At 60.4% G+C, this 25,007-nt stretch overlaps 1 protein-coding gene across 4 annotated transcripts in view; it reads right to left on the reverse strand.

Moving 5' to 3' along the window:
• The window catches only part of TTYH3 (tweety family member 3), a 30,023-nt gene extending 11,494 nt beyond the window's left edge, over positions 1-18,529 (reverse strand). For all 4 annotated transcript variants that reach the window (XM_075995244.1, XM_012759337.2, XM_012759336.2 and 1 more), the window contains exons 1-5: positions 18,209-18,529; positions 1,786-1,955; positions 1,567-1,678; positions 1,180-1,400; positions 733-828 (exon numbers count right to left, since the gene is read on the reverse strand). In XM_075995244.1, coding sequence (XP_075851359.1) covers positions 733-828; positions 1,180-1,400; positions 1,567-1,678; positions 1,786-1,955; positions 18,209-18,331 — 722 coding nt within the window. In that variant the 5' untranslated portion in view covers positions 18,332-18,529. The remainder of the gene's footprint in view (positions 1-732; positions 829-1,179; positions 1,401-1,566; positions 1,679-1,785; positions 1,956-18,208) is intronic.
• Between the last annotated feature and the right edge of the window lie 6,478 nt (positions 18,530-25,007).

Genomic DNA, 25,007 nt, shown 5'->3' on the forward strand with positions numbered 1-25,007 from the left:
CTCAGGCCTCTGCTCAATGCCCCTTCTCCTGGGTCTCCTCAGGCAAAGCAAGCACACTGCAGACCCTGCCAGTCTGCACTCCCTCCCGCCCCGGCTCCATTTTGCTCTAAGACACTCTCGCCTTTAGCACATGGCATGCTTCACTCATTCATCTTCTAGCCTGTGAGGGCCACGTGGGTGGGGACTAGACTGTTGTCCTCTGGTCTCTCTCAGGCTTGGCCTAGGGAGGAGCCAGGACATGGCTGTGAAACTGTGCAGTGAGGGACAGTGACCCTTTGCACAAGCAGTCACCTGTCTTTCAGACATGGAGACACAGGCTCAGCACTCATTAACCACTTGCCCAAGGTCACCAGCCAGGGCTGGAACCCAGGCTGCCTCAAGAGCCAAGAACAGGGCAAGGCAGAGAAAGGAGGCACCAGCCTGATCTTCTGGTGACCCCAAGTGCTTGGGAACCTGGGCAGGCTGCTTCAGGTCTCTGGACTACAAGTACCCCAGGTGCAGACTCCTGCCAGGAGAGGGCACAGCAGGAAACCAAGACTGGGGTGGGTGCAAGTGTGCCTAGGACACTGGCCACAGGGGCATAGGCCATGGGGCCGGAGGAGCATCTCAGAGCAGACCAGCCAGCAAGGGTCTTGGCTCAGGTCCTGCTGCAGACCCTGTGGCTGGGACCCACAGATTGGGGGGATGGTGCTGCCGAGGGACCAAAGGTGTCTGACTCCCCACCTGACTCACCCGACCAGGATGCCCTTGGAGCTTCGGATGAGGCCAACCAGCACCAGGAGGCAGATGATGACATCGAGCAGCAGCAGGCCCAAGTAGCCCAGCCACCTGTGGGCAACCGTGGGTGGGTGTGGGCTAGGGACCAGCGGATACAGGCCAGGGAGAGGGGCAGGAGAGGGCAAGGGGACAAGGAGGCACTGGCATAGGCCAGGCAGAGCAGGGGCAAACACCCAGGAGGGGCCTCACAGGCAGCTCTGGCACATGGGGACAATGTCAGTTCTTGAAAAAGTCCACTTGGGGGACTCCTGTCACTGCCTGTGAGCTCCAATGGCCCTGGCTGCCCCCACCTGCAAACCTCAAGTATTAGGTGTTAAGAGCAAAACTAGCGCAGGGAAGGTGATGCTTAACCCAGGTGCACTCGGCTTGGTAGGGAGGGAAGGAAAGTGGGTGCAGTCGCACCTGTACCAGTCATAGAGATCCACCTGCTCAGCCAACACCTCCAGCGACACCACAGGGTTCCTCCAAAAGGGGATGGCGGCTGTGTAGCCCAGTAGCGTGTCCAGCAGGCCTTGCAGCCGCTGCACAGCCCGCAGGGGTTCGGGCTGCCCTGCCAGCTGCCGCTCCAGGCTCTGCAGGCTGGGCTCTGCCGTGCGGTTCAGGGCTGCTGCGGTGTCCCATACCTGCACCAGGGCCGCCGGGCGTGAGGCCAGGCATGGGCACCCCAGACCCCGTGGGCGCGGGCTCCTCCTGCACAACCCGCACCCGCAGCGGCCCCGCCCTCCTGCACTGACACAGGGCTCAGGAGCAAGAGAAGCGCTCCCCAGAACCCAGCTCCTGGCTACTCACGCGGTCCTGGACGCCGGCAACCGTGCGGTTGGCGTGGCGGAGCGAGTAGGTGGCTCGATGGACGCCATCGCTGGTCTCCCCGTTGCCGTAGAAGCCCACAGCGATGCCAGCGCTGCGGGGGCAGGGCCGGGTGAGGGCAGGGCCCGCCCGTCCCTCGGTCCCGCCCATCCCTACCGCGAGCTCCGCCCACCCCGTCCGGCCCCGCCCCACCGCGCTCACCTGCACACCAGCGTGGCGATGATGACGCACCAGGCCGTGCAGCAGCAGTCTGCGTCCAGGTGCTCCTCGCTCTTGCGCCTCCGGCAGCACAGCCAGAAGGAGTAGAAGAGCAGGAAGAGGAGGTCCAGGGCGAGGCAGGCCAGGGCGGTGGCCCCCAGTAGCAGCAGCGCCTGCAGGCGGGTGAGAAGCGTGCTGGAGGGTTGGACCCCACCCTCCACCCCCAGAAAGCTGTTAACAGCGAACTCCTCGCCCTGTCCTCGACCTAGGGACCTGGCGCACACTTCTAATTTTGCCCACAGCTCTAGGAGGTGGGCCCTGTCCTGGACTTATAGGTGAGATATGGAGGCTCCCAACACCTCAGTGACGCTCCTGTGCTCACCCAGACTTGAACACCACATCTGGGACCTCAGACTCGCCATCCTCAACTCTGCAGGACATTGAGATAGAACCCCAAGCCCCACTAGGAGAGGCCAGGTGGGCCCCTGGAGGCCTCCATGCCTCTGTCAAGGCCATGGGTGCCCTCTCTCCATGGGGGCCTGCCACCTCCTGGGCCCCTGAGTCTAGGGCAGGAGCTCAGGATATGTTTGAACAAGGGTGCCTGACCAGGCCCTGAGAAGCAGTGGGTGGCAGGCAGCCAGGGGATAAGGGTGACAGAGGGATTCATCAGGCTGGCAGGGCCAGCACGCTTGCTGACTGGTCACGTGGCTGAGGAGGTCCCTTGATATCCTGCACCTGTTTTTTCTTTTGTAGAAAGGGCTAGTGCTGCCTTCCCTGGGGAGGTGATGTCCTGGTCACCCTGCTAGGGCCGGGCTGTGAGCATCATCTCCCTTCCTCATCACCAGGGCCCTGCCCTCCCAGGCACAGAGAGCTCCTATCTTGGTCCTGTGAGGGAGCCCCCTCCCCAGTGCTAGGGCTGAGTGTTAGGGGCTATCATGATGAGCATTGGATGGGTGAGCAGTGTAGTGGCCCCATCACAAGGTCGGTCTGGGGGCCATGTGAGGGAGGGACCCCCCCAGTGGGGAGTGGCTGTTGCCTGGTGGAGTCCCACCACACTGATGAGATGGTGGCCCAGCCTCAGCCATGGTCCCTGTCCTGGGGACACCACCTGCACAGGCTACAGATGGGCACTCCCCACCACACAGAGCTCCTCAGCCAGGCTGGGGCTTGGCTCCTAGAACGGCCTTCTGGCTGCACCCCCAGGCCTCCGGACAGAAAAGACAACACAGAAGGAACACTAGAGCCCTCCTATCCAAGGCCAGCATCCCCCACAGGAAGTGGTTTACTTGATGCAGCAGTAACATTTCCTGAGCACCCCTGGGGGGAAGGGAGGGTACTGGCTGCAGCCCAGAGCTGTCAGGCATCAGCCCCTCCTCCCTGGACACCACCCTCCTCCCTGTGCTGGCCACTGCTCTCACCCCTACTGAACGATGAAGAAACCGGGCTTCAGGCTGGGCGCAGTGGCTCACACCTGTAATCCCAACACTCTGGAAGGCCAAGGTGGGAGGGTTGCTTGAGCTCAACCTGAGCAAGAGTGAGACTCTGTCTCTATTAAAAATAGAAAAAAATAGCTGGGTGTGGTGGCATGCACCTGTAGTACCAGCTACTGGGGAGGCTGAGGCAGGAACATCTCTTGAGCCCAGAAGTCTGAGGTTGCAGTGAGTTGTGATGATGCCATTGCACTGCACTCTAGCCAGGGTGATAGAGACTCTGTCTCAAAAGGAAAAAAAAAGGGAAAAAAAAGGAACCAGGCTTCAGAGAAGGTATAGAGAAAGGCCCCAGGCCCCATGACCCTGTACTCCTGGGTTCCAATGTGCCCACACTTGCTGGCCATGTGGCCTTGCCCATAGCACAATCCTTCTGGAAGCTCTGCACACTTCCTGTGCCAGGGTGGGGTAGACACTGGGCTGCACCTCATCGAGGGGGCCAAGGACTATAAGAGGCTGAAGGGCCTAACTGGGGGAGCTGCCTACAGGAGTGGACATTGGTGTGGATGTCAACACGGTAGCCATCAATGTTGTGGGGTGGCCACTAGGCATCCCATAGCTGTCCTCACTGGGGATGCTGCAGAGAAACCCTCTTGCTTCCTGCATATCTCAACACTTCAGCAATGTAGCCCTCCCTGGGCCTGGGGCTGCGAGCTGCAAAGGCAGAACATCCTCTGTTTGGCTCCCCTTGGGAAGCAAAGCTCCTCCACATAGGGCGCTGGGACCAGGATCGGCAGCCCTGGTGCCCAGCAGGCCATCTCCCAGGAGACAGTTGCCAGGCAGCAAGCAGGAGGATGGCACTCCCTGCCCTCCTAGAAGCTGGCTGATGTGCTGTCTGGATGGGCCTCTATCCTTGTCCAGGGCACAGTATGGGGAGGCCTTTGAGGGGTAGGCCAGGGCTCCACCATGAGGCTACAGTCACAGGTTACAGCTCTTGTCCAGCCAACTGCCCCAGCCCTGTGTCTGCCCAGCAACAAGCAAACAGGGCACTGAGGTGAGCCACTTCCCTTTCCTTCAACCCGGCGCAGCTACCCATTGCCCCTGCATGGCAGGAGAGGTCTGGCAGGGCCCTGATGCCCACTGGCTGGCTGAGCGGGAGAGGGGAGCAGGGAACTGGCACCAGAGCCTCTGTCAGCTCAGGGTTCCCTCAAGGTCCCAGGTGCTCACGTCACAGATAGGCCTCTGAGGCCCCAGGGCCCTGACCCAAGATCACAGAGGGAGGCAGACAGGCTAGGATACAGTGGGGGTCCCAGGGCAGGAATCAAGCACCTGCTAAGGCCCAGAGGCCCATCCCATGGTGGGGGACACCCCTGCCTGGTCCTATAGCTCAGCAGCACTCCCACCCCGCCAGCACCAAGCTCTGCACACAGCAATCCTTAGTAAACATCAGGGTACCTGGAACAGCATCGTCCTAGGTCTGTCCTCACCTGCATGGGGCTGGGCATGGCCAGGAGGTGCTGACCCCACCCCTGGTCATCACAGGCCCTACTAGTCTCTTCCTTATGGGTCAGAGCACACCTGCAGGGCAGCTGACCACTCCTCTGGGAGTCACAGCTCTAGAGGACCTGGGCCCATGATGTCTGCACTTCCATAGCCAGGGCCACCCTTGAGTTCCCCATGGTCTGGGGGCAACATCGCCTAACCCACAGCAGCTCTGCCTGGCCCCGCCTGTAAGCCTTCTGCTCCTGGCTCACAGAGGCCTCCCGGCCTGGCTGGAGTCAGCCCCGCCCTGCTCACCATAAGACCAGCTCCAGGAGAGCCTGTTTGGGTTGCATCCCTCACCTAGAGTTCACATCTTTGCAGGGAAGTCCCTCCTGGGGGTGAGGAAGCTGGGGTCTGGGGAGGTGAGGCGCTGGTCTCAGGCATGTGCAGGCAGAACCTAAGCAGGCGCCAAGCCTTGGCTCTGGCAGCCTGGTGTGTCCACTGGTGCTCGGTGCTCAGGTGATCATCAGGACACATCAAAGAGCCTGCAGGATGGGATCACCTCCTCTATGGCGCCGGGACCACCCACTCCCCTCTGCTAGATGAGATAAACACTACTGGCCAAACAGGATCTGGGACGTGGCAAGCCCATCCCTCCCACCTGGGCCACACCGCCTTGTGAGAGGGCTGACATCCAGCAGGGGGTGCCCACAGCTGGTGGCAGACACTGCCAGGCACCAGTAGTGGTGCAGGACGCCAGGCACATGCAGAGACCTGGCAGACAAAGGAGTCCCCTGCCCTCAGAGCCACCTGCACATCATCATAAGAAAACTGTGGGGCCTGCTAGAAGGTGGGAGGCACTAAGAGAAAACAGAAGGTAGCCCAAGCTGGGAGCACCAGGGGGTCGGAGATTTTAAACAGTGCCAGGTTGGGCTCCTGCTCCACATCCACGTCCAGGAAGGGCCAGCGCTAAGGCCTGAGGGTGCTCAGCCACTGAGAGTGGTCAGCAAAGCACCAGGGCAGCTCCTGCTGGCCATCCTGGGAGGACTGGAGGGGTTGTGCTCTCCATTCATCTCGCGTGACTGTCATGTTTTTTTAACCAGGAACGTGAAATACCTCCTTATTAAAACACAAACACAGGACCTCGTCGGAGCTGTCTCAGTGAGAGAGGGAGGCCCTAGAAGCTGCCATGCAGGGGTCTGAGCCCCAGCTTCACCACCCGTGGGTTTTGCATGTCTGGTCAGTCACTGCTCTGGGCCTCATTCTTTCTCTGTGAAATGGCTGTGATCGTTTCCCACCCAGGGCTGTCACCTGAGAGAAGAGTCTGGCATCTGCAAGGGAGGTGACAGAAAACCAGAGTCTGGGCTTCACTCAGTTTCTGATAACTGTGGACAGTCCTGCTGGGACCCTGCCCCCAGAGGCCAACATGCGCCTGCTAAGGGACAGAGCCGCCGGCAGAGAGGGGCTTCGGGCAGGGGACAGGATGCCCTAGCCAACCCTGAAACTCAGGCCCAAGAAAAGCAGCTCGGCTTCCTGGTGAACCAGAGTCTTGAGGCCCAAAGGCTGCTCCACCTAGTTCTAGAATGTGACCTTGGGGTGGGTGCTTCAGTTATGAAATGTATAAAATGGAGACAGTGACATCATTATGTTACCAAGAGGATGAAATGAGCCGATGAGTGCAGATGCTGGGAACAGCACCTGGGGGGCCCAAGACCCTGGGCATGGCCTTGGGACACCTGCAGATGCCATGGGCTACTCCCGTTCAGTTGGAGACAGGGTGAGGACAGGACCAGCACCCACAAAACCCCAGGTCAGGTCACGAGGGTGAGAATGTGTCCTGGGACTCCAAGCAGGGGGTCCCCTAGGGATTCAAGAGTCACTGCAGCCCCAGCAGAGGCCCAAGTGCCGGCAGGCCTATCCTCCTGATTTAGGGAGGCAGGTGCCCCACATCTTCTGTCCTTTTTCCTCCTCCCCTCTTTTCACCCAGCACCAGGAAATGCTTCCTGCCTACGAGGACAGGTCCCCATGTCCACCCTCTATGTCCTGGAGTCTGCCTGCACCTCATGGGTGGCCGCGCCAAGTTTGTCAACAGAGCAGGGACAGTCACCCTGCCTCTCCGTGCCCGCCTTCCAGGTTACCTCCCAGGACTGCTGCGAGAAGCCCACACACAGAAGGGGCTGAGAAACATGGGGACTCCCTTTCCCCCAAACTCCAAGAGGCTGGGGCAGCTTTCTCTCTGGCAGGCATGTTCCTCCCCAGAGGGGCCAGGTATAAACTGGCCAGCTGCCAGGGCCAGGGGGCAGCCTCATTTGGCACCCCCGGAGAGAGGACAGGGATAGCACCCTCCCAATCTACACCAAGGGGAGGCTAGCAGGGGACCAGGGTCCCAGCCACTCACTGAGAATGTGCAGAGCTTGTCTGGCCAGCTGCTGGGGCCAGGGGGCAGCCTCATTTGGCACCCCCGGAGAGAGGACAGGGATAGCACCCTGCCAATCTACACCAAGGGGAGGCCAGCAGGGGACCAGGGTCCCAGCCAATCACTGAGAATGTGCAGAGCTTGTCCCTGTCTAGGGCGCAAGGCCAGGCATCAGGGCGCCCAGCAAACCGGGCCCCTACTTCCCTTTGCCTGGAGGCCTGGGCACCCATCATACCAGGCCTGAGCCCAGCTGTCTGTGGGGAGAGAACTGTGGCCAGCGTGACTTCTGCCCCCACCATCCGAGGCCAGATTTTTAGGGGATGGCCTCCTGCCAGGGTGCCAATGGCATTCCCATGGCCCAGCCACTTCTTTCCATGTGGCTGGCGGCCCCTCTGCTCCTCCCAGGCCCATTCAGAAAGAGAATGGGAAATGTCTGATCAGCATCTGTGCTCTGACCAAATGGAATTTTCCGTCTTCGGTGGAAGTGATGTAAGGGCTCGGTCAGGCGAGGTGAGCAGCCAGCTGGGCCAGCAGGGCACAGGCACAGAGGGGCCAGGCCGACCCCCGCCAGTGGCCTGGGCCACCCCTCTCCACTTGGCCCACTCAGCCTTCCCAAGGTCACTACAGCCCCCAAAGCAGGGGCCTCTCCCAGCCCTGCGCCAGACTCTCTCCCCTGGGGCCCTAAGACCCTGAAAACCCCCACTCACTCTGGAAACATCCAGTGAGCCAGAGAGCTGAGGCCTGCAGCCTCAACCCACCCCAATTGTACCAGGCAGTTTTGAAGTTGTCAGGCCTGTCTGGGACCCAAACCTTGGGGCTCAGGCTGGCAGGGCATAGGGGCAGTGGCAGATGAGGAGGGGGCAGGACTGGGCTGGGTGTGGTACTCTCTGGCCTCCAGACCCGAGCACATGTTGTCCCTGGGCCTGGAACCTTCTCTCTGTCAGGGAACCTCACTGTCCCCCAACACTGGGCACAGGCCACCTTCTCTAGTATGTCTCCAGGTGTCAAAGACCAGAGATCAAATCACACTCTGGGTGTCCTTCATGTAGAGCAAAGACCCTCAACCCTGTTCCAGCCACCTGCCCCAGGTGTGGGGCCCCAAGCCAGCCCTGCTCTGAGAGGGGAGGGCCCATGTGCCACCAAGTCCTTAGGAAAAGCTTGGGCAGTGGGAGGCTCCATTCCACAGACAGGACCCATGGTGCAGGGACAGGGTGTGTGTGAGCCTGCACCCTGACACCTACCACAGCCCCTGCTCATGCGCCACCTGCCTCTAGGCCCAGCCTGGGCGTGGCACTCCTCAGCCATGCAGGCACGTGCACCCATATGTGCAACGCCAGGCTTAGCACCAGCACAGGCCACACAGTGCCCCAGGCCACCATGGTGGGAGAGCCAGCCACACATCCCTGCAGGACAGGGCACATCATTTGCCCTGCATAGGTGGCACCAGGTGAGCATCCTCACAGTTCCTGGAGTACCTTGGTGGCAGCACCTGAGCACACCAACCTGTCAGGAAGCATGCCGCACACAGAGCACACACCAAGCTACAGCCAGCTGGCCTGCTGAACTGCTGAACACATGCCTCTAAGACACACCCTCCGCCCCCCCCCCCCCGGGAGAGCAGCTGCCCAGTCCACTCAACCCTCTGTGGGCAGCACGGGCCGTGGCCAAGCTGGGGAGCCTCTGACCCACTGAGAGGTCCTTGCAGGGGCTTTGATGGGAAGCCTATAGGGGCCCCCCCAACTCTAGCCACAGGGGGCACCATCCTGCCACCCTGCTGTCACCAGTCATAGTTGCTACCTTTTTGGCTGGGCCATTGGTGAGGGCTGGCTGGGCACCTGGTGCTCGGAAGGGGAGAGAAGGGAGATGTGGGGACTTGCAGCACTGCTAGGCTCACAGAGGCCAGGAACTGGCCCCAAATCACACAGCTGGAGGACCTACCACACAGGGAGGGACCAGCAAGGGCTCCTGTGCCCCACTGCATAGCTCTGCAGGGGCATGCAACAGTGGCAGGGGCATGCAACAGCGGCAGGAGGAGGCCTCGAAACCCTGGGGGAAGGTGGTGGCCAGTAGGCCTGACCACATCAGCTCAGCCCTGCCCTGAGCCTGCTGCCAGCCCAGCCTCAGGTGAGAGGCAGCACGAGCAGCTCCAGGGGAGTCCAAGCCTGGTCCATCAAGGGACCTGGCTCTCACTAGCATGCGCCTTGATGTGCACAGGTACAGCAGGGTGAGGGTCACACTTGCCCACCAGAGTGGGGCCTGAGTCACTGCAGAGAGTCATACCCACCTTCCTGGAGTGAGAGAACTGAGCGTCTATATGGAATCACGCCCATCTCCCCGGAGTGGGGACTGAAAGTCCACAGAGAGGGTCACTGACCCCTATTTGACCCCCACGATTCTGGAACAGGAGCATATGTGTTCGTTCATCTTACTCAGCCCAGGCCTGGAGTGTGGCCAGGGGCCCAGGGATGGACACAGCACTTTGAGACTGTGTGGTGGGGGTTACAAGCCTGGGAAATTCAGACGCTATGGATGCCAGGAAGAGGAACTTGGTCACACTGGCAAACCACCGTTATGGGTTCAGTAAGGGCCAGGCACACATCATGCTAGCCGGGCAATGCGCTCTTGGTGGAGGACAGCTTGGTGGGAGACAGCATGAGCAAAGGCTGCTGATGTTTCCTACGTGCTCAAGGTCCACTTGCAGCTGAGACCAGGCTTGGTTAAGCGGAGCCTGCAGTGGCTGACAGCAGAGCGGAGGCTCTGGGAGGACAAGCTGGGGGCAGACAGGGCAGGTGGGAGAGGGAAGAGGGGTGGCCCCTGTCCCACCCTTGCCCTGCAACTGCCAAGTCCCCTCCACCTGAGGAAGAGGTAAGGTTTGGGGGTGTCTGAGAGGCTGGCCAGGCTCCCACAACCCAAGGCAGACTGGTGGCTCTGGCCGGAAGAACCAGGACCCCCCCCCCAGGGCTGAGTCCCCACTGGGGGTACCAAGGTTGGTTCAGCATGTGCCAGCTGCTGCCACCACTACCCATCTGGTGTTCCCCACTAGGAAGGGGCTCCCACCACATGGCACCCCACTTCCCCTAGGACCAGCCTGGGCTGGAGCACCTCCTTTGCCTGGTGGGGCCCCAGACCCCCTGGGGTGGGGCTGGCACCGGCAGTACAGATCTGGGGCCTGAGGCTGGCAGGCCCCATCTCACACACAGCGGGGCTCCTGTGTCACAGACCTCAGCTCTGGCCCTGGCCCCAGCCAGGCTGGTGGGTGCGAGGCCCCAACTGGCCACGTGGCCCGCAGCCCCCGCCCCACAACACACAGGCTCCAGGCTCCCAGTGATGCTGCCCGAAATGAAAAACAGATTTTCCTCTGCGCTGGGCTTGGGTTTCACAAATTCCATGACGGTGAGCTCCTGTCATGCCTGGAGAAAGTGCAGCCAGCAGTGGCCATGAGGGAACCGGGGGAGGGGCCCAACTGCCTGTCCCAGCCCCAGCCCCAGCCCCAGGCAACCAGGCAGTAAGGGGACCCAGAGGCCCCACATGTCCTCCCCGATATACTCCCTGCCACCTCGCTCTCCAGGAACCGCCTGGAAGGAAGCCCAGCAAGGCAGCACTCGGCTGAGACTTCAGAGAGGCTTGCAGCTTCCCCATGGCAGCAACACTGCCTGCCCTACGCCTGCAGCCGGCCCCAGCTGTCCTGCCGCCCACACCGCGCCCTCCCCCGCATGTGGGAACAGACACCAAAGAACTCGGCAGGAGGCACGGCCTTGCTCAGCAAGTATGTCTATTTTGGTCCCCTCGCTCCAACACATCTTCCAGTGTGAACACCCAGAAAATCCCCTGCTCTTCTCCAAGCCTGCCTGTGAGCAGCCCCCAACCAGCCACCCTGGCGACAAAGCTGCAGGCCTCAGACCCAGCCCGGGTCAGACGGAAGCCCCGTCCCCAGGCTCAGCCTCCACCAGGGAGAGGCAGCCAAGAGGGCACGGGGTCAGAGCTAGAGTGTCCCTGGACTGGGGTCAGAGCTCTAGTGCCCCTCTGTGATGCCAGAAGCCCAGCCCAGAGTGCACAGGGCCACAGTGGGCACAGCTCCCTCCTCAGAGGCAGAACTGGCCACTCAGGCTTTTGCACAGCCCAGCCTCCTCCCACAGCCATGGCTGACGCTGGGCCTAGCTCTGCCACAGTGAGTGCTGTCCCCACGGGGACTCAGGCCTCAGCTGGCCTCCTCTCGGGGGGAGAAGGACACACCAACTGAGGGCTGAGAGCAGCCCATGCGTGCAGGGGTGCATGTGTGTGCAGATAATTGAATATGCCCATCTGGGGACATGCTGGCTTGCCCACCCACCTGCAGGCTCTGGCTAGTAACCTGGGGGCACACACCAGCAACCTATGTCTTCCCTGCACCCCGCTCCAGACAAGAACAAAGCAGCCTGTGGCCAGTTGGCATCAAGTTGGCAGGGCCATCCTGCCCCTGGCATCGGGCTGGAGGCCTGGCCTTGGCCACAGCCCTGCACAGCCCTCACAGCGCCAAGCAGACCAGACCACCACGGGCACCCAGTGTCTCCATAGAGGGCCGATATGCCCTGGGGGCCTTGGGAGCACGAGGGTGCCCAGGAAAGCAGCACCTCCAATTCTGGAGGGGCAGGTGCTTCCAGGGGACCTTAGTTCAGGGACATCTCTGGAAAGTGGCCCTGGTGACATAGTGCCGTGTGCTCCCCCCTGGGCCTCCCCATGAGGGGAGGTCCACAGCTGAGCCATAGCTGTGGTGGGCTTGTGGTCTTGCCCCCAACACCGACCATGAGAACCCCGGGGGCTGGGTGTAGGCCCAGCACAGGGCTGGGGAGGGCTCCCTGCAGACCTGGGGCAGGCCAGGAACAGCAGCCCTCCCAAGATCCTGCCACACCTTCACCTGCGGTCACATGCCCAGTTCCTCAGTGGATGCATAAGGCACTTCCCTGCCCTCAACCTCAGTCCCCCCGATTCAGTGTCCCCGCTCTAGCGGAGGCCTTACAGAACTGACCGGAGGCCTCACAAAACTGACCGTGGGAGGGCTATGGTCCAGACTCTCCAAGCCTCCCTGGCAGGGATCCTCTACCCCAAGCTTGAAACTGTGCTGGAGCATGTCAGTGGGGAGGCAAACAGCCCCGGCCCTGGCTTTCTAGCCCCACATGCCGGCTGGCCTCAGTTGCTGCTTGTGTTGGGGTGACAGTGTCCACCTCCTAGGGCCACTGGTTGGCTCCCCCAAAGAAGTGCTTTAGAAGCAAACAGCACAGCCTCTTGGGCAGAGCAGCTATGGCCTAGGGGCCTGACTACAGACCCCTTTGTTCCTTCAGAACATGACCGAGAGCCCCGGCCAGCAGCCAGAACAGCTGACGTCCCTTCCCTGCTTATCCCCTAGCGCCGTGAGGATTCCGGGAAGAGGGGCCCTGGAGTCCAGGGGGATCTGCAGGGCAGATACAGACCGAGAAGCCCTGGCCCCACTGCAGCCAGGGAGGGGCGGCCGGTGCCCTGAGGAAGAATTGCCTCCCAGCATGCACACCTCCCAGGAAAAGCCTTGAAGACCTCCCTTCTCAGGAACTTCCCGAGGGTCCAGACTGCACCATAAGGAATCTAGTAGAGACTCCTGGGGACAGAGCTGCCACAGTAGCCCCAGAGTCACAAAAGCAGGAGCCAGCAAAATGCCCAAAACGGGCCTTGAAAAGTGTCCCAGAATCACCAAGACTCCAGGCAGCAGGCTGGGCTGCAGGTAGGGAGACACCTGCCCCAGGGTTATGGACCTGGTGGTCCCGGCCAACAGTGTCACACTCCCCTGGCCAGAAGGCTCGGCCACTCAGATTCTCCCTGGGACCAGACACTGGCCCAGAGGGAAACACCTGAGCTAACGCGCCCAGCAGGGGCTTCCTCACCCACCAGATGGTGCAGTGTCCCTGCTCCCTGCACCCCCGAGCCTAGCTCATCAGCTTCTGTCCACAGGGCTTTCTCTAGAAGCTTCCATCCAGTTCCCTGGGGGTGCTCTGTGTCTGGTACATTCTGTCACTTGCAACTTCAGAATCCTGACCTGCACCATGGGATGCTGGACAAACCTCTGCACTCCAAGGGCCACAGACACTGCCCAATGCTACACATGATGTTTTGAAAGCAGGCAGCAATAAGGATATATATGGTGCCACTCTAATTTCAAGTGACGCCCACCCTACAAATGCATGTGCTGGGACAAAACCAGCTGGATGGACCTTTTATCTCATGATCTTGCCTTTCTCCCAAATGTTCCATGAAGGATGCCGGGCACGGTGGCTCACGCCTGTAATCTTAGCACTCTGGGAGGCCGAGGCGGGTGGATTGCTCGAGGTCAGGAGTTCGAAACCAGCCTGAGCAAGAGTGAGACCCTGTCTCTACTATAAATAGAAAGAAATTAATTGGCCACCTAATACATAGAGAAAAAATTAGCCGGGCATGGTGGCGCATGCCTGTAGTCCCAGCTACTCGGGAGGCTGAGGCAGGAGGATTGTTTGAGCCCAGGAGTTTGAGGTTGCTGTGAGCTAGGCTGATGCCGCAGCACTCACTTTAGCCTGGGCAACAAAGTGAGACTCTGTCTCAAAAAAATAAAAAAATAGGCCGGGCGCTGTGGCTCACGCCTGTAATCCTAGCTCTTGGGAGGCCGAGGCGGGCGGATTGCTCAAGGTCAGGAGTTCAAAACCAGCCTGAGCAAGAGCGAGACCCCGTCTCTACTATAAATAGAAAGAAATTAATTGGCCAACTGATATATATATAAAAAAAAAAATTAGCCGGGCATGGTGGCGCATGCCTGTAGTCCCAGCTACTCGGGAGGCTGAGGCAGCAGGATCACTCAAGCCCAGGAGTTTGAGGTTGCTGTGAGCTAGGCTGACGCCACGGCACTCACTCTAGCCTGGACAACAAAGTGAGACTCTGTCTCAAAAAAAAAATAAATAAATAAATAAATAAATAAATAAAAATAAAAATAAAAATAAAATAAAATAACGAAACCAAATGTTCCATGAAGGTGAAGAGGAGGCTAACAGGCTGCCCAGCCCTGCTCAGGGGAATGGCCGCTGTGCCACCAGACTTAGACTGGGCATGCAGCTGACTCAGCGGGAGTCACAGCACTGAACTAAGGTGCTGCAGTCTTAGGAGCCAGCACCAAGCTCTGCTAGGAGACCACCGGCCCTAAGGGCCACACAGCCTGAGTTCAAATCCCCTAAGTGGCCATTGGGCCTGGGCTGGCGCACTGCCAGACACAGCTCACCCCTCCTGGGGCAGCACATGCCCCATGCACAGGCACAGCAGCAGGATGCTCCCTTGTTTGGGGCTGATGCTGCCTCCCTGAGGCTCAGGCTTCCCTTTGCCTCAGAGCCTCTGCACATGCTGTTCCTGCTGCCTGGAGCCCTCTTCCCCAGGGTCTCTGCATAGCTACCTCAGTCTCTCATCAGGGTCTCACCCAAAACACCGGAGCACTGAGGGCTCCAGTGGGAAACCGCCCCACTTGCCAGGCGAGCCTGAGGCAAGTGCTACTACCTACCCTGGAAGGCTGGTGGGCTGGTGAGCCCACTGTCCACTGGGGTCCAGGCTGGTACCTGGGGGAAGCAAGCAAGTCTCAGCCCACTGGGCATTGGCAACTCCACAGCAGGCCAGGTAACACCTCCTCCAGGAAGCCTTCCCTGACCACCTGCTGTAAGTGTTCTCCTGCATCAGCGGCAGCAGCTGCCGGTCCTGGGCTGATGGAGTCAGCGGACCAGAGTGAGGAGCTGGGGGCAGAGAGCAGGAACTGGGTCCCTACCTGAGGATACAGGGTCATGCAGGAGCTGGGTGGGCAGACCCACCAAATGAAGCCACCCGAGCTCACACAGGAGGAAGTGCCAGAGCTGGGACCTAGGCCCGGGACACTCTAGCCAAAGATAAGGCTCTGCTACCTGACCCTCAGGGACCCCCTACCAACGGCCAGAGGACAGACTGGCCCAGCTATGCCAGGTCCCCAGGCATCTGGGCCCAGCCCTGCCAGCTCCTGTAGGGCCACCAGGAATCTGATGCCTCCTCTGGGCCTCCCATCTCTCCCCTATAAGATGAAAGCTTCACAGGCGTGAGGCCCTGGCAGCCCCAGAGAGGCAGCACAGGGAGCTCTGGGCATGCTGGTGACAGCCCCGCCTCAGAGAGCCCGACCAGCAAGCACAAGAGTGGAGCAGCACAAAGCAGACCCCAGAAGCCCCTTCCAGCCCTCCCACAGATGCCACTAGCCCCCACAGGACTCACACCCACCGACTTCCTATGCTCCATCCATGCAGCAAACATCACAGGCCCCACAATGGGCCATGCAGTCACTGGGAGCCCTTCTCTCCCAGGATGGCGGCCTTGGGAAGAAGGTGCCCTGAGACCCTCAGTCCCAAGAGAAATCTTAAACCTGTGGGGTACAGAATCCCACCTCTCTCCGGCAAAGATTGCTGAAGCCCTCAGCACAGGGCCAGCTGGGGCTCAGGTTCCAGCCCCCACCACTGCTAATACCACAGTCACACCCCCTGCAGTGGAGCACCCTCATGGGGCAGGAGCAGGGGCAGGGGCCTGAGTAGGACAGAGGCTCTGCCACATACTCACTCTGTGATCTCAGCCCATCCCCTGCTCGGAGCCTCAGTTTGCTAATCTATACAATGGAGACAACAGTCCCCACCTTCCAGAGCTGTGTGACAGCCCCACACAGGCTCTGAAACAGCTCCCAACAGTGGACCATGGGGACAGGAAATAGCAAAGGACAAAGGCTGGTCCTGTGGTGTAGCCCCCAACTCCTGGTGCCAGGCCCCACCTTTCCCCCAGAAAGCCCACAAGGCAGAAGCCTCCTCATTGGCAGGGCATAGCCAGAGGGGTACAGCTGGGGACAGCTCACAGACTGCCCTGGGTCAGGACCATTGTCCTGACCCCTCAGTGGGACCAGGGCAGCCCACAGCTGGTGACACCTCACCAGAGGAGGCAGGAGGGACCCTTATGAGCAGTGCCTCTCACCCCCAGCAGGAGGGGAGCTCCTGGCCCTCCACCCGCAGGCAACCTGCAAAGAAGGCACAGCCAGCCTAGATTTCAGGATGAGGCGATGAAGACTCAGAGAGGTCAAGCGCTTGCCCAAAAGCCCCAGCACCCAGAGGGCCGGGGCAGGATGGACGTCCAGGTCTGCTTGCTCTGGCCCTTTGCCAGCGGCGGAGGCGGCGGGGGATGGAGACAGGCTGGTTTCCATATCGTGAATTATTCAGTGGCTAATTCTGCTCCTCAGAGAGGAGGCAGGAGAGTGAGTCAGAGCCCTCCCACAGCGGAGCAGGGAGCAGGGGAGGGGGCAGAACAGCGCTCCCAGAGGCCAGGCCCCAAGCAGGGCCTCCCAGGGCCAGAGGGGCCTACTGGAGGAGGCCAGGCTGTGCCCCAGCTGAGCGAGAGGCCTCACCACCCACCACCCTAGGCTCCCATGAGCTGCAGGCTTCACCCCTCACTCACTCCCTACCAGGCATCCCAGAATCCGGGCACCTTGGAGGGCCGGCAGAAAGTCCAACTGTGGTTGTCAGCATGGGCAGGTGGCAGGCCCAGACCAGCAGGTAACAACCACCCTGGGGGGCCCAGGGCGGCCCTGGAGCTTCAGCAACTGACAAATGGGCCAAACCCTCAGGGCAGAGAACTTTCCCACGTATGGCACACCCTCCTTGCAGCTTAAACAGAGTCCTCCAGGGACGAGCGTGACAAAGCCATCACACATCAAAGTTCCTGGGGAGCACAGAGAAGTGTGTGTTGCCCCCACAGTGCACAGCCCCCCAGCGCTGGGCTTCTAGATTGTGGGCATGAGATTTTATACAAATTCTTGTCTCCCTCCTGCCTGCGTCTCTGGGCGTGCCTGGGCAAATCCCTCGCCCCCTTCTCATCTGTTTAGAAACGCTGGCAACTGGGGCGCCTGGGGGCAGGTGAGCACAGAGACTAGGGGCAGTAAGCTCCCCTGCAGAGCCAGCTGCCCGACAGCACCCTCTTGCTCTACTTCCGGTTCTCCTCCTCTGGATAAGGGAGGCCACAGACAACACGGTTCTGATTAGTCGAGGTGTTACACAGTTCACAGGGTACTGGGTCCCCAGGCCACCTTGATAGGCAAAGCCCTTCCCACCCCACCATGGGCTCTGCCATGCTCCATCTGGAGAGAAACCCAGAGGTGTTGCGGGTGACCAGGCACCCAGGTCATGGGGCTTCTGGAATCCGGATCCCCAGGCAGGAAGGAAATGCCCACAGCCTGGTCCCCTGCCCTGCACTCAAATGACACTGGCTCAGGGAAGGGGGTGGCGCTGGGGCTTGGCATGATGCCAGGCCTTGGGCTCCATTGGGAGAGGGCTGTGAAGGGCCCCCGCCACCCCCAGCTCTGCCAGGGCTCAGCCACTTGCTGCCTCCCAGGCTGAGGCCCACTGTGCATCCCTGTGGCCAGGCCTCCCTCCCGCAGGGGCTCCTGGCAGCCTGGTCTCCCACAGGCGTGCCTGGCACTTTGTGTACATCCCACAGCCTGACCGCCCAGCATGGGGTCATTACTGGCCACAGAGGGCTGGCACTGCTTCACCTACGAAGAGCCTGGCAATGGGATTCCCCAGCTGCGGTGAGGGAGCCAGGAATCCCCTCCCACCTGCACCCAGTGCTTAGGCTTCCATCCTGCCGCCTCAGAGCCCTGGATCCTCGCAGGAGGCTCTGCCGGGAAAGCACCAGGCCGCCCCCAGTGAGGGAGGGGTCCGCGGTAGGAACAGACAACTGGCAGGGGGGATCCACGGAGGGGAGGGAGACGGCTCCACGCAACCCCAGAAACGGGCCTGAGTGACACCTGAGAAGAAGGCTAGAATCCGGAGGGGGCCGTGGACCCGCGATGGGGGTTGGAGGGTGTTTGGGCCCTCGAGGAAGAGGCCATGACCCTCAAGGAGGGGGTCCATGACCAGAAGACCCTCGAGAAGAAGGGGGCCCCGACCCACGAGGGAGAGGCGGCCGTGCCCCGCGATGGGGGGGGGAGATGGAGAGTCCTCAGACCCTCAGGGAGGGGCAGTGACCCCGGGAGGGGAGGGGCCGTGACCCAGGGCCCCCGACCCCGCGACCCAGAGGGGCCCCACGGCACCTGCTGGTAGTCGGTGTCCTCGGGCCGGAACTGGCTGCTGGTGGCCTCCCACCTCAGGTCGAAGTGGGGCAGCCGATGCAGAAGGCTCACCCACCAGGGCGCCGCGTAGCTGACCCCGGCCATGGCGGGCCCCACCGCCTCCGGCTCCCTCGCTGGCCCGGCCGCGGGGTTCAGGGACCCGCCGACCCCGGCCCGGCTGCCCGCATCATCCGCGCGCTCCTGGGCCCGGCCCGGCCCGGCCCGGCTCGGCCCGGCTCGGCCCGGCTCGGCTGCGCTCGGATTCGCTCGGCCGCTCGCGCCCGCCGCCTCTTTGTTCGCCGCCGCCGCCGCCGCCCCCTCGGCGCCCCCGCCCGCCCGCTGCTGGCCCCGCCCCCGAGGCGCCATTGGCCCTAGGCCCGCAGGCCCCGCCCACCCATGGCCCGCCCTTCGCCCTTCCTTCGAGCCGTCATTGGCCCGCCTCTCGTCCGCTCCGTCCTTCGGCGTGCCGGCTCCCGCCCGCCCCTCTGCCTCCATTGGCCTTTCTCCCATGGGCCCCTTCACTCCTCTTGCTTTCCCCTCCATTACCCAGGGGCCCCGCCCTTCACAACCCCCACCCGCGGGCCCCGCCTCGCACCGCCATTGGCCCGCCGGCTGAGGCTCCGGCCACTCCCTCGCGCGAGCCTAGGGGCGCCCAGCCCGGAAGGCAGGAGGATCCCGAGCCTGGCCTCGTTGGCCGTTCCCCCACGTGGGCGCGGAGTGGAACCCTGGCTGCGGGTTGGGCCGCGCTGCATTCCACGCGTTGGCTCGTTGACTCGACCTTTGGACGTTTACCGCAGGGTCTGGCCTGCAGGGCTTGGTTGGTCTCCGCGCCTGCCAGGGACCCGCGGCGCGGCTGCAGGAGGGGCCTGTCTGCATTAAGTCACTTCTAGTAAATGAAAGGAAAATGCTCAGTCAGGGCCTGGCACACGAAAGCGTGTGTATGTGTCAGGGGGTCGGAGGTCGATCAGTCCCCACCGGCCTGCCCTTTGGGGAGGTCGCATCTTTTATCAAGACCTAAGGCAAAGACAGTGCCCCGTCCTGGCGCCCCAAGGAAATTCAGGCAACTGTCAGGTAGGGCTTTGGAGCCACAAGCCAAACTTCCTAAGAGGTGTCCTCCTGCCTCTGAAGTAAAGGTGGGAGCTGCCAGGACGAGGAGGATGGACATGCAATAGGTACTTGGGCCCAGGTGCCCCCCCATCCTCACCCCAGGGGCAGTACACGCACCCTTGGCACTGCCTCATCTCCACCCTGGGCCTCACTACGGGACCTCCTGAGTTCTGGGAAACAGGTTTCCACACCTGGGCTCTGCCATCTGCTGTGCCTCCGCCGGCTCTGTGGGCAGGCTGGGCCAGGCTGTGCAGGCAGGGACAGCTCTGGGCAGTGGCTCCCCAGGAGGCCTGGCAGTCCGCTCATCTGACTGCCCTGACTCGCATGTTTTCCGGTGATAAGGCCCAAGGCAGGAGGCCTTTGCAAAGCTGTGGTTTCCACTCTCTAGCTAACTTGGAGACACCACCCAGTTGGGTAATAACAGCAGAGCAGGAGGAAGGAGGTCACATTCTCCATCACTAAAGGCTGAAAAGCCAGGAACTCCAGGGGGATTCTGGCTCAGGTTCCTCTTTTTCCAATGCCAGGGTTGCTGGGAGCTCTGGGCAGAATGAAGCACCCCACTCCAAACCTCCCAAATACCAAGGAAACCTCTAGGGGTCAGTTGGCACCTGGCCAGGTAAATCCTCTTCCCTGGCACCTGGTGACTGCTGACTGTGGACAGGTGGAGCAGGGACAGGATGCCCATTCCTGGCCTGACACTGCTTTGGCAGCTAGCCTGTCTCATCTGCACAAGGAGGGTATCAGCACTGCCTCTTCGAGAGCTGACTCTGTCCTCGGGGTTCCCCAATGCACAACTTCAAGGATGCATAGCACAGTTCCCTGTGGGCAGCCAACTGTCTTCATGGACGGGGACAGATTCTGGTCCCTGCTATTAGCAGCTCCGCTGGCCACAGACTTCGCCCCACTCCAGTGCCCCCAGCACCAGCCCTGCAGCCCTGCCAGGGTCCACACATGGAGGTAGGGTACCCATGAGTTCTTTTCCATGTTTCTAGAAGCCTCATAAAATTGTGTGTTTTCTGATAAGGACAGAAAGTCTGACCCAAACATGTTAAATGATGACTCAGGTGCAGTGGGTTGAATTATGTCCCACAAAATGATACGGTCAGTTTCTCACCCCTGGTTAGGGGTGACTGTGACCCTATGTGGCAAAAAGGGTCTTTGCAAATGTAATCATGTTAAAGATGTCATAAGGGTTAGGATGAGCTCTAACCCAATGACAGGGTCTTTATAAGAAGAGAGAAATTTGGACACAGAGACTCAGAGACACAGAGATGCAGAGGGAAGAACATGGGGTGAACATAGAGGCAGAGATGGGAGTGAAGTGTCTGTGGGCCAGGGAGCACCCAGGCTTGCCGAGCCCTCAGGAGCTGGTGACAGGCCGGGGACAGTCTCCGCCTGGTACAGAGGCTCTGGGGAACCAGCTTTGCCTCAGTCTCAGACTTCTGGCCTCCAGAGCTGTGAGACAAGAAACTTCTACTGTTTGAAGCCCTCGGTTCGTGGAACTTTGTCACGGCAGCCCTAGGAAACCAGCACATTGGGTTACTCACAGCTTCCCATTGGCAGGTGTTCTGGGTCTCTGTTTGGTATGAAGTGAAAAGGAGCTAAGGGTTGATTAACACTTGCGGTGTGTTTGGTACATGGAGGAAGAATGATAGAAGGGCCCCAGGCTGGAGAAAAAGGAGCCCACAACATGTGGTTCTGGAAAAGAGCAGCCGCAGTCCCTGCTGGTGGAGCCTGAGCCCCCCAAACCTGACGTGGAGGAGAAAATCTCTGTGGAACTGAGAAGCCCCAGGTACTCGGAGGGGGAGGGTTAGAGGAGAGAGGGCCTGGGGGGGAAAGGGCACACAGGGGGCCTCCCTTCCTTGCTGCCATGCCTGGCACTCACTGGCCAAAGCCTTGGTGGGTGTTCCTGGCCGTCCTGGGACAACTGGGGCTCATGTTGGACTTTAGTTCCATTCCACAGATGGAATGACTGAGGCCCAGGTCCAGCCATTGCTCAGGAGGCTACGAGAATCACCTAGTGAGGGAACCAGGGGTCAGCCTAGTTAGTTCCACCGGCCACTCCCCCTCCCTCTCTCCCTTTCTTCTTCCTTCCCTCCCTCCTCCCTCCCACCCTCTCTTCCTCCTTCCCCCCCTTCCTTCAAGTGAAGCAGGGTTTGTGAGCAAAAGACAGACATGAGAAAGTCTGAAAAGAGAAGCTGCTGAGGACTGAGCTGTTTGGAAACAACTGGCAGAAGCATCAGGAAAGAGGGAGGGGGACAACCAGGCTAGGAGTTCCCCAGGGTCTGTCTCCCAGGCCAGGGAGGTGACTGGTTGAGGCTCCTGAATGGTTGTCCCACGACTGACCTGTAAAGCGCTGGGAGAGAGGCTAGGCCCAGCTGAGCGTGGCCAGGCCGGCCGGGGCCCCCGGATGCTGGGGCGGAAGCCAGAACAATGGAATTCCCTATGTTTGGACCCCGTCCAAAGAGGTTCACGTTCTCCGTGGAGACGGCTCACGAGAACTGGCAGGCGTAGGGAAAGCTGCGGGGCTGGGCTCCCTGGCGCCTGCAGGGCGCACACTGGGTGATGCTCTGGCTGCACAGCCCGCCCCTGGCCAGCTCCCCACAGACACTCAGCGATGGATCTTGGCCATAGGAAAGCCACAGGAGTGCTGCTTTCAATCTGGCCACCGTAGGCTGGGAGAGACGCCAGCTAGCACTGTCCTCAAGAGGGCCACAGACTGAGCCAGCTGCACACCCAGCCAGAGTGAGGACGTGAGCACCTTTCACTTATATGGAGTCACCCAGCCAGCAGCTTCCCCAACTCCAGAAACCCACTGGGAACCAGGGGATCAGCAGGGGTGGCCTCTGAGCTGCCAAAGAAGGACACCATCCTGAGTCCCAGCGTTCGAGCTGAGTGTCTTGCTCAGAGCCTCCTTACTCTCACTTGGCACACAATACTAACAAGCCTGGGTCTCTGGGTCCCAAGCCTGACATAGATCAAAAATAGTACCCAGAAGGAGGCAGCCATGGGGTTGGCATGAAAACTGACAGCCAGAAAGGAGATGGACACTTCCATAAAAAGGAATCAAGTGACACCCTCCCCTGGTGTGAGGCAATCCCCCACATCCCCTATCCACCCAGCCTGACCCAGCCAGCGAGGTTTTGTTGACATGAGTGTTGTGCCAAGAGTCATGAGACCTGGGATCTCTGTCAGGCTTCGCCCACCCACCATGACCCCTCCGGGGGCCCATGTCACCTACAGGGAACTTAGTTTCCACGGAGCCCAGTTTTACAGATGTTTTACAGATGGGAAACCCGAGGCTCTGAGAAGGAAAGAGGCTCAGCCCAAACCACAACCCTGGTTCATCAGGAAAATACATTCACAGCTTTCCTACTGAAGGGGTCGGTGACCGCGCACGAGCACCCACCAGACTCCAGCCAGACACTCGACCCTTGCAAACCAGGAGGGAAGCATCAACATCCTCACTTTACAGGCGGGGATGCTGAAGTCCAGAGGGGAAGTGGCTCTCCCAGGGCCCCGAGCCGGGAAGGCAGAGGCCGTGTCGCCCTCCACAGCTGTGAGGAAGTTGGCCTGGCCCAGGGAGAGGTCTGGCCTGTGCCTCGGCTCCAGGGAGGCCCTGTATGTTGCACCTGACAGGTGTGTCTTTGTTTAGGGTGGGGGCTGACTACGCCAGAAAGACCATCTTAAATGATCTAGGCTGGGGGCTTTGGGTCAAACGGCATCATTCAACCAGTAACCCCGGGGGCAGTCAGTCAATCAGTCTGTCCACGCAATGAAGCCCCAGTAAAGACTCTGGATGTCGAAGCCCGGGGAGCTTCCCTGTTGGCGGTGCTTCCTAAGTGCTGCCACTCGCTGATGCCACTTATTGTCCCCTGAGCAGTGAGGACAGTGCATCCTGAGGACAACAGGAGCTTTGCTCTGGGAACTCCCAGACCCTGCCCTCTGAACCGCTTCCTTTGCTGGTTTTAATCTACATCCTTTCCCTGCAATAAACCATGCTCATGAGTATAGCAGCTTTCAGGGAGCTCTGTGGCTCCTTCCAGCAGAGTATCACACTGAGAGTGGGCTCGGGGACCTCCCAGAACTTGAATTTGGTGTCAGAAGTGAGGCTGTCTTGGGGACTGTGTCCTCAGACTTTCAGGTAACTCCGGGTAGCCACGAAGGCCAGGCCATGGTGCATTCTCACACCCAGAGTGTCACTTAATCCTCACGCAAGACAGACGACCACCGTCCATCCCCACTTTACAGAGAAAGAGACAGAGCCTCAGAGAATCAGGTATAGAGACAAGATGGAAACCCCGTCTCCATTCACTCCTGGGCCAGTTCTCCAGCACAGCTCACTGAGTGAGGCATTTTTTGAAAGGTTAACGGCTCAGTTATCTATTGCTGAGTAATGAGTTGCCCAGATCATGGTGGTTTTAAACCACCACCACTATATTTATTCACAACTCTAGGGGTCAGCAATGTGGGCTCAGTTGGCTGGCTCTTATGCTGCTGTCACCTGAGTCACTCACACACCTGTAGTCACGTGGCGGCTGGGACTGGAGGGTCCAAGGCAGCCTCATCCACGGCTGGGCCATGTGGCCCCTAGCTGGGGCTTCTTCATTCGTGTCTGGGGACAGCAGGAGGGCGCAAGCCCTGAAGCAGGAACACTTTCTGCACGTATCACATTTCATCACACTCATTGGTCAGAGCCGGCCACACAGCCAAGCCCAGGGACACTGGAAAGAAACCACACAAGGCATAGACACAGGGCCTTGCGGTTTGTTGGGGCTGTGGCTGTGACAATCTTGATCCAGGGGACTTTCCAGATGGTGAAAGACTTTTAAGGTTCTGGAGCTTTCAGGGGTTCTTTGTCCCCTTTCTCTCTGGTGGGGGGAAGGGCTGGGTCTGAGCCACTTGGGAGAGGATGTTCATCAGGGTCAAGGCCGGGTCATCGCTTCCTGGCAGTCTCAAGAACCCCATCCCAGGAGCAGCGGGAGGAGGCATCTGGCCACTCTGTGACCTGGATTGGCGTTGGTGACAAAGGCTGGTGGAGTGGCTGCTGGAAGGGTGGACTGCCCACCCCACTCTCCCTGGCTTGGTGAAAGAAGATGTCTTTCCCGGCCTTCAGGAGCAGTTCAGCAGCGGGCATGGAGGGTGCCAGAGCCGCTGCCTGGAGATGGGGAAGTGACAGGTGGGGGAGGGATGGGGGACAGAGTCTCACTTCCTTCTCCTGAGCCAGCTGCTCTCGCAGGCCCTGCAGGCTGTCACAGGCTTGAGCTGCCATGGTGACATTGTTCCCCTTCCCTGAGCAGAGACCCTCAGACCAGGTGACTCTCTAAGCCTCGGTTTCCCTAGCTGTAAAAGGACAGTCACGCTTCCCTCCCTGGGTGGAAAAGGAGTGCCCAAAGCCAGACCTCACATAACCTGGCCCCCAAGTGCCCTGCCCGAAGTCCCCTTAGGGTCCCTGTCTCCCATCCCGTAGAGATGCCTGCATCCTCTGGGTTCAAAGCCTGGTTCAGACAAACCTTGTCCCCCATATGCCTGGGGAGGGCCTGACTCAATTTCCTTGGCTGCTTTTCCGGTCAGGATGGGGTCCAGGGAGCTGGGGAAACCCAGGATCTCCCTCTCCAGGCTGGGCTGCCTTGCCTGGGAACCCTCTGGAGACCCCATGGTCCCTTTTAGCTCC

This window comes from Microcebus murinus, chromosome 19 (genome assembly GCF_040939455.1).
Source record: "Microcebus murinus isolate Inina chromosome 19, M.murinus_Inina_mat1.0, whole genome shotgun sequence".
Taxonomy (NCBI): Eukaryota; Metazoa; Chordata; class Mammalia; order Primates; family Cheirogaleidae; genus Microcebus; species Microcebus murinus.